The 15,803-nt window shown below is 34.7% G+C and overlaps 1 protein-coding gene across 1 annotated transcript in view; it reads right to left on the minus strand.

Annotated features, from left to right (window-relative positions):
* Positions 1-8,746: 8,746 nt before the first annotated feature.
* The window catches only part of LOC106458411, a 42,294-nt gene continuing 35,237 nt past the window's right edge, over positions 8,747-15,803 (minus strand). Inside the window, exons 5-7 of the mRNA XM_022384616.1 lie at positions 13,224-13,357; positions 9,686-9,864; positions 8,747-8,967 (exon numbers count right to left, since the gene is read on the minus strand). Of these exons, the coding sequence (XP_022240324.1) occupies positions 8,747-8,967; positions 9,686-9,864; positions 13,224-13,357 (534 nt within the window). The remainder of the gene's footprint in view (positions 8,968-9,685; positions 9,865-13,223; positions 13,358-15,803) is intronic.

Genomic DNA, 15,803 nt, shown 5'->3' on the forward strand with positions numbered 1-15,803 from the left:
AAAAGAGACTACAGTAGTGGTTGGAGGAAAAAGAAAAGAAACAAGAAGAACGAGAAAATAAACAAGAAGAGAGATTACAGCAGTTGTTGGAGGAAAAGAAACAAGAAGAGAAATCACAGCAGTTGTTGGAGGAAAAAGAAAAGAAACAAGAAGAACGAGAAAAGAAACAAGAAGAGAGATGACAGCAGTTGTTAGAGGAAAAAGAAAAGAAACAAGAAGAGAAATTACAGCAGTTGTTGGAGGAAAAAGAAAAGAAACAAGAAGAGGTAACAACAGTGACAAGAAAACCTACAACAGTGGCAGCTCGAACAGCAAAATAAACAAGAGAGACTACAGCAGTGGTTGGAGTAGAAAGAAGAATAGAGATTACAACAGTGGCAACTGGAACAAGAAATGATACAGGAAGAAAGTCTCCAACAGTTGCTGGAAAGTCAGCAGCAACTACAGGAAAGTAAACAGCAGTGGCAAGAAATACAAATTGAAAACATTAGCAAATTTCAAAGTGAATTAAATACATTAAAGGATGATTTACTGTTTTTTACACAAGGAGGATGTATTAGCCATCGACCTAATCAGTCTCAAACAATGGGAAGCCCCTTCCAGACCCGCAGCTAAACCCTAATGCAGATATCTTCAGTCCTGTCAGAAATCACATTCCAGACATGAGTGTCAGCAATAGGGGTGATCTAGTACGAAGGAAGCCACAGGAATTCGATGGGAAGGCAATGGGGAAGCATATAGAGCACAATTTGAGCTCCTGGCAGAAACGAATGGATGGACAGAGGAGCAGAAAGCAGTGTACCTGGCAACGAGTCTGATAGGACAACCACTGAAAATACTTGGTCAGTTGATAGCAGACGACAGGCACAATTATAGATCACCGGTAGCTGCTCTAGAACTCAGGCATGGAACTCAAAATCAGTCCAAAGTCTACAGGGCTAGGTTTAGGACTAGAGTCCATGCTAAAGGGGAGAGCCTGCAAGAGCTGGCACAGGTCTTGGAAAGTATGGCACACAAGTCCTACCCAACTGCACCACCCAATGTGCTCAAGCTGTTGCTGAGGGATCCGTTTGTAGACGCCTTGGACAATCCACAACCTTTGTCAGAGATTCTGCATCTCAGCAAACCCTTGTGAGTATCAAAGTGCTGGATCACAAAGGAGTGCCAGAAGCCATACAGAAGCTCTGCGGTGTGACAGGGCATATGCAATGTTGTGGAGACCAGTGTGGGTAACTATTGAGCTCATGGCATGAAGGACAGATACAAAGTATACTTGGCTGACATTGAAGACCAATGCATATTAGGGTTGGACTACTTAATACCTAAGAAGTGTGTAGTTAACTTCGATAAAATGACGATTGGGAACAACAAAGGCCATATTATAATAAGTGTTGCTGCATCTGTTGATTTGCATGTCTCAGCACTTAAGTCAACTACAATACCCCCTATGTCAGAGATGATAATTTGTGGTAGAATAAAAGAACATCACCAAGGAAGCCCAATGCTTGTGGAAGCAGTGGAAGATCCATCCAGGCCAGCGGAGGTGAAGATTGGAAGGTCACTTGTGGCAGGTCATCAAGTAGTACCCATAACATAAATTCTGTCTATTACAAAGTTGTATTGAGAAAGAATAAACTAGTTTTAATTAAGAAAGGACTGTATCGCTGAAGGTTCTTGGAAAGAATTTCTACAAGAGATTTTAACTGCCCTACAATAACATAAAAACCGACTAACTTCTAGAAATGAAGTAACTCGGTATACGCGACAGCTAACACAGGTACAAATATTTGACGAAAATACCCTGGCTGATTCACTGATTTTTTAACTATATTACCAATGATACTCTCAATAATTTGCTGAACCATGTATTTATAGTCTACCATCAAAAGTACCAGAAAATCTGACGTTAAATCCCTTTGAGTATTTGATAGGCCAATCCAGTCGTAACATTAAAAACATAGCATACAACACTACACTATTCTTGGATTGTGAAGACGTTTGAACTACCTTAACACGAAAAATAAAACACTTCACTAAACTGTCCATTCACTGAGTCTTTTGTAAAGGTTTTCTCTTCCAAGGCCTGTGACATGCAAATGAGATAGCATTTTGTTCCTTGTTGTCACTGGAGGAGTTTTCATTGAGTAGGTGGCCATATGAATACACTGGCAGATCCATCCCTGATGATCTGCTGGAAAACGTCTAAACCGAAACTTCGAGTTCCTCAGTAGATTGAGTTTCCACTATCAAATTCTTCTCTGGGGTAGCCTAATTGGATATTACCTTACTTACGTACTTTCAATGACCTTTTGAAAGGATCGTCTATCTTTCTGAATTCTGCAAACCACATCACTGATTCTTTTCAGCCCACCATATTGCCGCTCCCAACACCCGCTTAACTTCGGAGTTTGTCCAGTTTTATTGGTATTTACATAATAACTACCTTTTGTTTTATCACAAGTTGACTTAAGTTATCCGTGGATAAAGTCATGTATGTTATTATTATTCTTTACATCTTCGAGAGCTTTTTCAATCACCAATTCCGCAGGACATGCATGAGTGTTTGGTTCCACCACTATTTAGTCACGAGACGATGAATTATTTCTAATAACTTTTCATATGAGTATTTCTCTTCTTAGTGTTGCAATGGCCACTGTCTTTATTTCTATGGAAGTTCATTTCCAGTGTAGTAATCGCCAGGTATTGCACATGGATTTTCTGTTTATAAACTATGAAGATATATGAAACTAGCTTAAACTCACATTCATTTTCCCACATGAAATCAGCTGTCAATATGCACTCATCCTCAATGTTAATTACCCACACATCAAGAGATACAGAAAAACTCCCTATAGTAAGGGTAACTTCCAACTATACCTTTGCTGAAACCTTATATCCACCTACTGTTCGCATCAGTACATCTTCTTTCTTCATCTCTTAAGTTAATATATAATCTTTCACTGACAAATGGGATCAAACACTCGTAAAGGGAGAACCAGTGTCAATCAGCTTACACTAAGGATATTCATCAACAAGTCCAAGGAATCTTGAAAGATTTTCATCAAGAAATTAACTTCTTTTCTTATTTGGAATAGATTGAATATTCCCAGCTGAGCTTTACCTCATAAGTCAAACTTATTCCCATTTTCTTGATATTTCATTGGCTCTGTGTTGTTTTCTTATCTGGTTGGGATCTATCTCTTTGACTTAATAACAAGTGTTGATTTTTTTACAGTATCGGCTGTAATGGCCAGGTTCCCCAAATCTATGACAGTTACCTCTTCTAGATATTCTTTAAGAGGAGCTTTTATTCCAAACAGGCCTTTGCCTCCAGTTCCTGGCCATATGTTTCTTGAAGTTAAACTTAAAATATCTATTGTTCGTAGTGTATTTCCTCTGTTCTGTTTAACTAGTTGTCTAACTTATACTTTCAGTTCTTCTACACTATCAATAACGGGTAACTGATCTTTAGTTAGGACAGGATCTAATATTGATGTAACTTATAGATGGCGCCATCATGAATCCAAGTTCCACTGATAACTGCAGAGCTTTCTTTAAACACATACATCTATTAGCTTCAGCCTGATACTCATATCTTCGTCTGCTATGGCACTTATGAATTGGTCAGGTGCCAACAAATTCATCATTTTAATGAGAAGCATCTGAGTAAGTTAATAAAGCAAGCCTTTCAAAATATTCTGAAAGTTCAGCAAAGGTCTCTTCTCTCCTCTTTACCCTGTTCCAGAACTATGCTCTGGTTACTTCTTTATGGTGTGACACTTCAAACCTGTTGGATAAAGTGTAATTGGGTGATGCGGAATTATAGTTTTCCATGGAAATCTGGTAATATCGACTATCACTACCTGTGGAGTGTGGCTAGATTGTTGAGAGAGAACTTTACAATTTTATACAAAGGGGAGAGAGAAAGCCGAGATATTGACAAGGCTGCCGAAAATTCTTTGTTATAATCTGGAATTGTTAGGATGCCCCAAGGTTGATCAACTTCCAAAATCTACTTTGTCCGTTTCTTATTAACAATTATTATCACTGTAGTGTGAAGAAAGTTGATGTTACATCTAATTGCATGTATAAATAAACAGTTTTTATATGTTGTACTCACAATCTCTTTTCATTTATTCATTATGACACTTAGAATAAAACAACATCAAGAGTTGCTTCATGCATTACCTAAAACTACACATAACCAAATTAAAATAAGGAATAATTGCCTTTATCTTGAGTATTTATGAATGTGCTTTAAATGTTTTAATGGATAACTTCCCATGACGAACATACAAAAGTAGAAACTTAGACGATAGAGATCATTATTGAGAGAGTTGGCTGTCAAGAAAACATTAGTTAAACAGAAAAGAAACTTGCTAATACAGAAAGGTGGGTTTTACCATTACTCATAGCACCAATACTTTCATTATTTGGTGGTTTGGTAGGACGGGCTATTGGTAAAGTTGTTGGAATCTAAAAATATGGCAAAACGAAGGGTTCTCATTCCAGAAGAATTGGTACAGTCGCTTTATCAATCCAAAGTTTATGAAAGGTCTGTACATAAAATATTAAACTCTATAGATAATGATATGAAGTCAGTCGTACAAAATGATACATTACCCTTAGATAATAAACCAACTGCAACAGCGTCATCAGACCTTTCACTCACGAGCCATGGAACCCGTTAAAATTAGAATGGAATCGCTGACTCATGAAAATTCAAAGATCGTTGACAGCGTTCCTCAGAAATATAAAAGAAAGCTGAAATTCTACTAAACTTGATGCGTTCCAGTGGTGATCTAATGTGGAATGATCGTGGAGAATTAGTGATTAGTTTACGATCCGTCCCAAATAGTAACATAATCGACTTAATCAACGATGTGCTACGAAAACGAAACAATTTTAACCTAACAGAATGGAAAGAATTTGCAGAACGATTATCATATATGAATGTTCCTCAAGAAGTTGTTGGAAATTTAGATAGATGGAAATATATGAAACATGTGTTAGAAAACCTAAATGTAATGTATCTAAATGGGATTATTTTTAATAAAAATATTATTGTATTATTCATTTGTGTCTTGTCTGTCGTCATGGGCTTTTGTCAGCCTTTTAAGCTTATAAATATCTTGAGTCGTCTAAGAATTAATATCATCTGTTGTGAAGGTCAGATTATTACTACTGTCAGAGACAAAGTTGATGGTAAATTAAATAAAAGTAGACGGCATAGAAAATAATGTATAAAAAACTTTTCAATCTATCTATTATTACCATGCACATCCTGCAAGTTTTGGTGCAGTACAACCTTTATTTAGATCTGTAAAAGTGCTAGGTAAGCCCGTAAGTCTAAATCAGGTTAATTACTGGTTAAGTCTACAAGATAAATACACTTTACACAAACCAGTAAAATATAAGTTTTCGAGAAACCGAGTTATCGTTTCAGGGATCGATGCAATGGCAGGCTGATTTGGTGGACCTCTCTAACTTAAGTCAATATAACAATCAGTTTAAGTATTTACTCACATGTATCGACATGTTTTCTAAATGTGCATGGGTTGTTCCACTCAAAGATAAGAAAGGTGCAGCACCTGTAAAATATTTCAAACAAATTTTAAAACAGGGTCGAAAACCTTGTAAACTTCAAACCGACGCTGGGACAGAGTTTACTAATCGTTTCTTTCAACGATATCTCAAGGAACAAGACATTCACTTCTTTACCATACATAACGAAAAAAAAACATCTATAGTAAAAAGATTTAATTGCACTCTTAAAACTTAAGTGTGGCACTACTTTACACATCGTGGAATTTATAAATATTAGGTTGTCAAGAGATTAATGTCGCGTTTTGGTACACTTTAATTAATCACCTCCCAAAAAACGTACATCACCTAAACGTCACGTTAGTGTAGTCTATATAATGTATAAAGTTTAGTATACTCTAATCCATTACAGTGATGGCACACAACGAGAATCACATTCGGCATATAATGCTGGTGGAATACAAGAAGGAAAACAACGCCTTTGTAGCCACAAAGAATATCATAGAAGATTATGGAAATGTTTTGAAAGTTCGTACGTGTCAACGATGGTTCAGAAAATCTCGTTCAGGTGACTTTAGCCTTAAAAAACAATTGATGGCAGGGGCCGACATATTGGAATTTATATTAATGCTCTGAAGACGCTTGTTGAGTCTAACCCAAGGCAACATACTCGTTAAATGGCTCTGAAATTGCATGGCTTTTACGAAACAATAGGTAAGCTTCTAAAGAATATGGGAAACTCCATAAAGAAGGTGTTTGGGTGCCTCTCAAACTCTCCGATGATCATCATTTCCAATGTGTGAACGTTGCTCCGTTTCTTCTGGAACGTAATGCGCGTGAACCATTTTTGGACAGAACTGCCACCCATGATGAAAAATGAATTCTCTATGCGAATATTAAACACAAAAAACAATGGCTCAGTCATAGACAAAAAACACTTCCGACCCCAAAACCTGGATTCCATCCGCAGAAAGTGATGCTTTGCATTTGGTGGGACATCAAAGAAGTTATTCATTTCGAATTCCTCAATCTACAGCGAACTGTCAATGCAGGGATCTATAGTCAGCAACTGAAACGTTTAAATCAAACCCTTCATCAGAAACGCCCTTCACTCGTCAATCAGAAATGTGTTATTCTTGTCCACGACATTGCACGTTCTATCTAAATTTGGATCCCACGAAGATAGTAATGATATGTTGTTCATGATTTTGTTGTAAAAAGTTTTCATGTAAATACGTCCTTAACAGATGTACTTCTTTATGTAGATCAGAGAGCAAAATCTTTATTGTGAGAAAATAAATTATTAAAACGAATTACTGTGTCCAGCTTTTTTATTGTATTAATATTACAGAAATCTTTAATCACTTGAGTAAGTTATGATTAAGATATAATCATTTTTAGGACGAATTAATTCAATTAGTGATTATACTAGATGTAGTACTCTTCCTTCGGATGGAGAGGACGAATTAATTAATTAGTGATTATACTAGATGTAGTACTCTTCCTTCGGATGGAGAGGACGAATTAATTAATTAGTGATTATACTAGATATAGTACTCTTCCTTTGGATGGAGAGGACGAATTAATTAATTAGTGATTATACTAGATGTAGTACTCTTCCTTTGGCTGGAGAGGAAGAATTAATTAATAAGTTCTTGTTGAAACATGTTTTGAACTCAACTTCATGATACTATTATGTAATAATTAAATATGACGGCCTAGCAACTCGCCACCTGATGCCAAAATTTGGAACTATGATCTCTTCATCTTCGATGACATCACCTCCCTCTCCCCTTCGCTGTGGCGGCATCCTATGGGCGGTAAGGTGGGGTTCTTACTACTCCTGTATCTGTTGGAAGACATGGTGGCTAAAGTACACAAATGCATAACCAGAATTTAGGATCTTTACTCAGTTATAGCAGTAAATGTTCGTTAGTCATGGCATCAAAGTTATCGGTGAGCATATGATATGTGGGAGAACAGACGCGAGAAGATAAATTATGTTCACATTTAGAGGATGAATGTTGAATGCATCTTCAAGGTTATGATATTTAACACCCTATTATAAATAAATATGTTACTGTCACTGGCTCTCTTGCAAGAATAGCTGATTGTTGAGTATTTAATTATGTAAATGTTCGGTAGTACATTTATATAAAAATGTCTCTGACAAATTGTAATTGAATTATATATATATATATATATTTCTTGCAATAAATGGAATTATAAGGTAAACCTTATCTGTGTTCGTTAGTTGTTGTTTTAGGTTTAATGATGAAAAAAATGTAATATTTGTTCAACATTGCTCATGAAACTTTTGTTGATTTGACAATGGCTATGCAGGCTGTAGTATATCTTGTTTAAGCAAGATTAACACAGTTCATTTAAATACCGTGATTAATAATGAAAACCCGGATTCTAATATTTAAACCCCCAGTTAAACAGGAACATAAGCACATCAAACTTTGTTTTGCTTTTAATAAAATTCTATGATTTAATACCTAATTTTCTTGATATACAAACTACACAGAAAGAACATACAAATACAGGTTTATTGTTGCAGCTAGAAATGTTACGATTAAGTATTTTTCAATTATAATAATTAATATGGTCTTAAATATTTAAAAAAAAAAATTAATTTTGTGATATTATAAAAGAAACAACCGATAAAAATACGTTTAATACCGTCGCTTAATCCATCGATAAATTATTTAAATCAGTGAACATGCTCCAGCGTTGCGTGACTTCCGTTGTTGTAACAATACGTTCCCCACCGTCGCTTAATATATGCGTTCCTTTTTGGTCCATACATACAAGGATGTTTACAAACTATATAGTTTGAGTTTGATTTAATTTGTTGCTCATTAAACTATCTGTAGATTGTCTATAACATATTATTATTCTATGAATGTTTGTAAAAAAAGCGAAAATATGTTTATAGTAATGACAAAATAATGTTTTTAAAGAAATATAAGACAATTTTATTTAATCAAAACGAAGAAGAAGAAATAAACTTACAATATTTTTATATTTTAGTGAATTTTTAACATTTCAGTTATAATTTTGTACTTGACACTCACATATTAAACGAAATTTAAAGAACATATTTTTCAGCTTGTTAGATCACTCGCGTTGGAATAATAAATTCATACATTTTTTCCAATTATTAAACACATCTTTATTTAAAATTCAGTATTTCTTTTTAACACCCATAGAGCATCTTAATACGAATAATGTCATTGGAACTAAGACCCGGTTTGTTATAAACTTCATCCAGGAACTTTCCATTTCTGGCTTTCATTGTTGGCGATATGTTGTCCTTTGAGAATGACCTTTCCCCATACAACATAATTGAGTTGTAATCGAAGCCAGTTAATAAGCGGTTCTCAGATAATTTGAGTTTAAAAAACTGAGAATCCATGCCTAGAAAAAGTACAGAAAACAATAGAATCCGGTTTACTGTGGAGCATTTATTATTATACAGCTAGTATGCACGAAACTAAAGTTCTTCCAACTTTGTGTACAATCCAAATATTTAAACGAGTAGGATTGTTCTTATGAGTTAAGATTACTTATGTTTCTTAAGTATATGACCTGAAATAGATTTATTATGGTCGGGCATGGCAAAAATAAACGAGGGTTATTTATATTTGAATAATCCTAATATTATTAAATCTTTTTGGAAACATTTGAAATATTAATACAAGTTTGGTTTGGTTTGCTGTTAACCACAAATATCCACAACGGGCTGCCTGTGCTTTGCCCACCAGGTGTATTGAAACTCGATTATTAGCGTCGTAAGCCTACAGACTCGCCGCTGACCATTGGGGCTGCCTATATTTTGTCCACCGAAAACCGGAATTAAACATTGTAAGACTGGAAACTTACCGTTGACCCACCGGGGAATATCAGCACAGAAATATATGAATATGTATAGATTAATATTAGATTAAATACCCAAATCCGATTCTTTCATTATTTTCATTCAAATAGAATACCATAAAATTTGTAAACAGATTACTTAGATTGTGAAAGTTAATTTGCTTTCTTCAAAATTGTAAATATATTTCTTTACTGACTGTAGCTAACACATTGACTTTTATACGTTTATTGAGCTACGCATAGAATACTTCAAACTCACCGGATTTGATATTATTCCAATAGATAATTAAATGATTATCACGGTCAGATCTGTTCTGTTCATGCCAGAAACCTACAGCGTGACCCAACTCATGAACAATGGTTCCAACATATTCACATCCCCTTCCCAGCGACAGGTCCTGAACTCCACTGTGGATATTTCCTACATAGGAGTAACATCTGCAATAAAGAAATAAATATTGCTAAGATATATACTTGACTTTCTGTAAAATCTTACTAAAACTAAATAAAATTCAGGGAGAAATAACGTACACACGAAAGAAAAATCATAAAAGGCTTTCAATTTTAACTTTATGTAACTTTCTTAACACATAATTGGAATTTAACATCTTAAGAACATCTAGCTTTTATCTATCAATTGTAAATGGATAAGCCAATAACTGAACACACATTTAATACACTAGCGACATGTATGTATAGAACATTTGTTGTCTTTAGTTTCACTGAATAACACCTTTAAATAAAGTACACACATACGATATACATATCAGCTTCTGAATCACAATTATGATTCAAAATAAGACATTTAACCCACAAAAAACTAGAAAACAAATGATTGACTTCTTGGTTGACAGCAATAACCAGTAGCTAATTAGTATAAGCTATTTTCTGGGATAGCTAATGTGATGAAATTAAGATAATAAACTATATATTTGTGGTTAACTTAAGTTCAAACAAAGTATTATATAAGCTGATGAGGGAAAACATTTCAATTCAATGATTTCATTAATTTCACAAATAAATGGTATTTTTAGATGTATATACATGGTTTAACAACAGCATAATTTTATGTAATTAATCTAACAGATCAAATTAATTAATTTACCAATATTTTTATATAAAAAAACGCTTGAGAAAATATCTGTTATTATGTGAAATAAAAACCTTATAACTTTCACAAATATTATCTACAGAAATGATTGCCAAGACCGCATATTTCCCAAGAAATTGGACTTCTTATTATTCTCGTTTACAGTCACTTTAATATTTGTTGCTATCCTGTACTACTATAGCTTTTAACAGAACTGCATTGATTAATGTTAGTTGGTTAAAGAGTAGCTTTTTTAGGTCTTGCTTTGGGAGCCCATGGCGCTTGTTTTCCTGGCCACTCTGTCTATAGAAATGTTTGTTATCTGTGCTCTGCCACCACGGGTATTGAAATCCGGTTTCTAGCATTGTAAGTCCGCAGACACACCGAGGGGCCGATAAAAATGAAAATAAGTAACAACTGTAAAGAAATGTAAGTTAGTTAATAAATTCTAACAGTTCATTTTACGGCAGAAACAGATTATTGAGATTTATAAAAAATAACTAGGCTATTTTAAAAGTGATATTTACAAACATTCATAATAATAATGGTTTTTTTACCAAACTAATAAACAGAATAATCGTCACATCTTTCAAGGCACTTAATTTACCTTTTTCTCTAAAACTAATTGTGTTTTGTATTTTTATTTAATATTAGAATAAAGAATAATAATTTACTACTAATATTTTTACGCTATGCTATTTTTGTCATCATAACTGTAATATGTAATTACTTAAACTTACCATGCCCTTTGTAGTTGGCCATATGTGCTATTGCCCCCTAGTGGCACAGCGGTATGTCTGCGGACTTACAACTCTAGAAACCGGGTTTCGATACCCGTGATGGACAGAGCACAGATAGCCCATAGTGTAGCTTTGTGCTTAATTCTAAACAAACAAACAAACAGACTCATATATACAAGGTTATAGTCTTCAATATATCGTTACATCTGATCCTCTCTTTTAACTATGGGGAGTTTAGTAAAAGGACAGTCAATCTTCATTTGGTTAATAATAGTCTTTTAGACTGCTGGTGCTGCTGACCTGTTTTCCCTCCTCTAGTGTATATTTTTGATTAGGTATGACCACGTCTCAACTTTTAAGTATGTGACCTGGTCGATTAGTTCGTGTTTAGAATAAGGCATCGTTCAGATTTAAAATACGCTTTAAGAATTAAATAAAACAGTTTCTTAACCAAGTGCTCTGGGTTTTTATATTTTTAGAAAAATAATATTCGTAATTTAAAATTTAATAAATTATTCCAATGAACATTTCATATGTACACAATTTTAAATACTTTATTGAAACCGTAATTTGTTCCTTTTTATGGTTAAATGTTCTATAGTCAAAGTTGTTTAATTTTCTTAAATATTTACTCAAATCTGTTGTGCGATATCTGTTTCTTTGCAACAATCTCAACCGAAATGTATATGTAAACACTATGAACTATAGGAAATGTCCTAAGTGGGTCAAAATTGAACTTAATCCTATTTCTATTTTGTAAAGCCTATTAACTAATTACTCCCAGCCTATTGAGTCAATCTCAAACAATCTTGGCAGGTTGACGATTTAGAGATTGTTGAATATTCTAAAGGGATTCAAGGTCAAAGTATGAAAGTTGTTGGATTGTTTCTCAAACAATCATGCTTTTCTCATTGTCAATAAGATGTAGGGTATTCAAGGGTGGGATCACTTCAAAATCTTTATTTGTTGGTAGATGGAAAACAAGTGTTTATGAAGAAGCTTTGTTATAATTTTAATTATAAGTTTTTGTTTAAGTTATTACTTTGAAATATATGATTACTATTAAACTTGCCACGAGTTAGCGGTGACTGATGTTTAATAGCTGACTTCCATCTAGTCTATCACTTCAAAATTAGGGATGACTAGCGCAGATACCATACGATTGCTTTGCGCGAAATTCAAAAACTTTCGACGAGCAGACAGCTTTCACCTTTTTTCTATTTTAAGTTATTATACACAATGCCTTAGGTTACTCTTTTAGCAGAAGAAGGTTTTGGTTATTATACTTTGGTATAAAACCCTTTCTTGAGAAAAACCTTATCTTTACTATAAATTTGAATCTATTTTTCGTTTTTATTAATAATGGATAATGAGTCCTAGTATTGTTTTGATACATTTTCCAAGATTATGATAAAATAAGGTATAATACCAAATATTGAATTACATCGTTTATTATTTCTTTGTTTATATTTTAGTGCAAAGCGACGACATTCTAGGTTGTTTTTGTTCTGTCCACGGAGAATCGTACCCAAAATTTTATGAAGGAAAATCCGAAAACTTGCTGATAAGCAAAAGGTAGACATTGCCTATTTAAAAACACATATATTTCATGTTTCAAGTTTTCACCTGTATACCTGTACAAAGTGAGTGATGGATATCGCCTTATTATTTAATATTGTTTGGTATTTGATTGTATTCTAACATCAGGTGTTCCTGTTATAAAAATAAAATTTGGTATGAATTAATCGATCTTTCACCCAGTTTCCTTTAGAGGCCTTATTTTTGAAGTTTCTGTTCTTAAATATCTATTACATCAAACTACTTCGCGATGATAGCGTCAATACATTCTGTAATAAGAAAATATTTTGCGTTTCTATCAGTAGTGAAAAATTGAGATGCCATTTTTTTACTTATTCATGTATACTCAAGCCATAGTTTGCACTTTTTTTAGTTAATTCAAATCTTACCCTTGGCCTTTAAATATTCGAATGTAGTCTATCTCGGTGGTCCTCTGCTTAAACCTTAAACAGGTGAAGGTCTCATATTGGTTCATAGCTTTCTGTATAAGGTATGCGATGTCATCTATAAGGAAAATCAACGACTTTCATTGATACTGTTCTCAACTCCTTATGGTACATTGAAAAAAGTTCTAATGTTCTGATATCCTTTTGGATTAGAAAATCAACATAAAAACAACTAAAATAACTTAAATTTAAAAGATACTATGAAGACAAAAGCGATGGACAAAAATATGACGCTCAGTGTAGATAAGTAGATTTCAAGATCTCACCTATAGTAACAAGTTTAGTTATTAGAATGCTGCGTATAGATTTAAAAACATCTCTCTACTGTACGGATTTTAACAATGAATATAGATAATTAGAATTATAAAATGGGTTAATTTCAAGGAAAAATTATTTAAAATAGGAGCTTATGTTAACGTTGGAGCGTCTTTTCTACAGAATTCAATGTCTAACTATCGTCTACTATTTTAGTGAAATTAATATTAACTTCTGATCAAAGCAAACTGTCTATTTAGATAAAACTACAAATTTAACCCAGTAATTATTATACCTAACTAAATGAATATTTTACTTACATTCTTACGTTCTAGTAGAAGTATATGTAGTTATACAACTATGTATGACTTAAGTTCTACTATTTCAAATCTAAAGCTCCTATTATTATACGCAACAAATAGCAAAATGAGATCGAGTCTTTACCTTATTATGGTGATTCATAATAATCAATTTTACACAACAATGCTTTTCTTGTTGGAAGGATTTTCGCAACATGTTGTCCTTAACAATACTGTTACGCCTCCGGTCTTTACTTAATTTTCCGTAAATTCGTTCCGACGAAACTTTAGCGACACTAGTCCTTTCTTAAATAAAACTGGTTTATTCTTTCCGAATACAACTTAACCGATACACTTAATTTCAACAGTCGCTCTATAACAAACGATAGAACGTCTCACGTGCTCGTGCTCGACAATACTCAATTACACACTCTCTGACTGCAGTTCAATTACTCATTACCTACACATTGTCCCGTCACGTTGTGACCATCTTACATATATATACCACACTACTCCCAATCTAGTAATCTCCCGAGAATTCACGAAGGTTCGAGAAAGAAGTGGCGTGATACAAGTCACGTGACCTCGCTGACACAACACTTCCCTCTCCTTAGTATTGTTCGTCCCGAGCAATAGCCACTTACATTAAACCAATAACAATTAACAATAATTTAATTAAAATGTACAGAATTACAAACAAAATTACAATTCAACAAAGTCTCTTAGTTTTACGGGACGTATATTCTTCCGTACTGGTCTCCGTCTCGTTGGCTTCTGCTTCATATGGGGTTCATCTGCTTCATCAGGAAATGTCCTATCGTCGATAACAGTCACATCAGTGGTAGTAACTTCATCAAGAGCTTCACCGTTTCCCTTCTCAAAACTGAGTAGAGTTTCTTCTTCGACGGTGGTTTCTTCAGGTGGCACGTCTTCAGCAGCACCATTTGTTCTGTTGTCCACTTCGTCCCAACTGAAATGTCCTGGACTGTGACAATGCCAAAGCCTGTTGGCATGCACCACTTTTAGCTTACCTCGCCGACCACATTTTACCCGGAAAGTCACGTCTGAGAGACGATCCACTATGTCATATGGGCCTTCCCATGGAGAAGACAACTTAGGAGACTTCTCTTTGGTCTTCCTGGGATTATACAACCATACCTTGTCTCTTGGTACAAAGCTGACTTCAGTAGGTCTCTTATCATAAGTTAACTTCATCGAATCAGCAGATGTTTTCAAGTTTGAACGCACTTGATGGTGAATATCATCCATCCTTTCTGATAACACTTTCACAAACTCTGACACATTCTCAGGCAACTCTTCATAAGGTGGGCGTCCTGTTAACAGATCCACTGGCAACCAAAGTTCCCGACCAAACATTGACTTTGCTGGAGTGTATCCAGTGGTTTCATGCTCTGCTGTCCTATAGACCATCAACAGTGGAGGGAGAAAGACAACCCAGTCATCTTGGCGGCTATTGCAAAACTTTGCCAATTCCTGTCCCAGTGTCCAGTTGTACTTTTCTACCATCCCATCAGACTGTGGGTGAAGTGGCGTTGTCCTGGTCTTTCGGATGCCAAACAACTTGCAGCATTCTTGGAACACAGCTGATTCAAAGTTACGGCCTTGATCTGAATGCAGTTCATATGGCATACCAAATTTGAAGAAGAAATCACTAATAGCTGAAGCTACAGTTGAAGCTTCCTGATTTGGTATTGCATATGCCTCAGGCCACTTGGTGAAATAATCCATCACCACACAAATGTACTTGTTTCCAGCACGAGTTTGGGGCAGAGGACCAGCAATGTCGACGGTTACTCTTTCCATTGGTGCACCAACTTGATATAACTGCATTGGAGCACGCCCCTTATGCTTGGGTCCCCTTTTAGCACAACATGTGCTGCATGTTCTGCACCATTCTTCCACATCTTGTCTCATACCAATCAGTAAAATCTGTATTGTAGGTGACTCA

Source organism: Limulus polyphemus, unplaced genomic scaffold (genome assembly GCF_000517525.1).
Source record: "Limulus polyphemus unplaced genomic scaffold, Limulus_polyphemus-2.1.2 Scaffold458, whole genome shotgun sequence".
Lineage (NCBI taxonomy): Eukaryota > Metazoa > Arthropoda > Merostomata > Xiphosura > Limulidae > Limulus > Limulus polyphemus.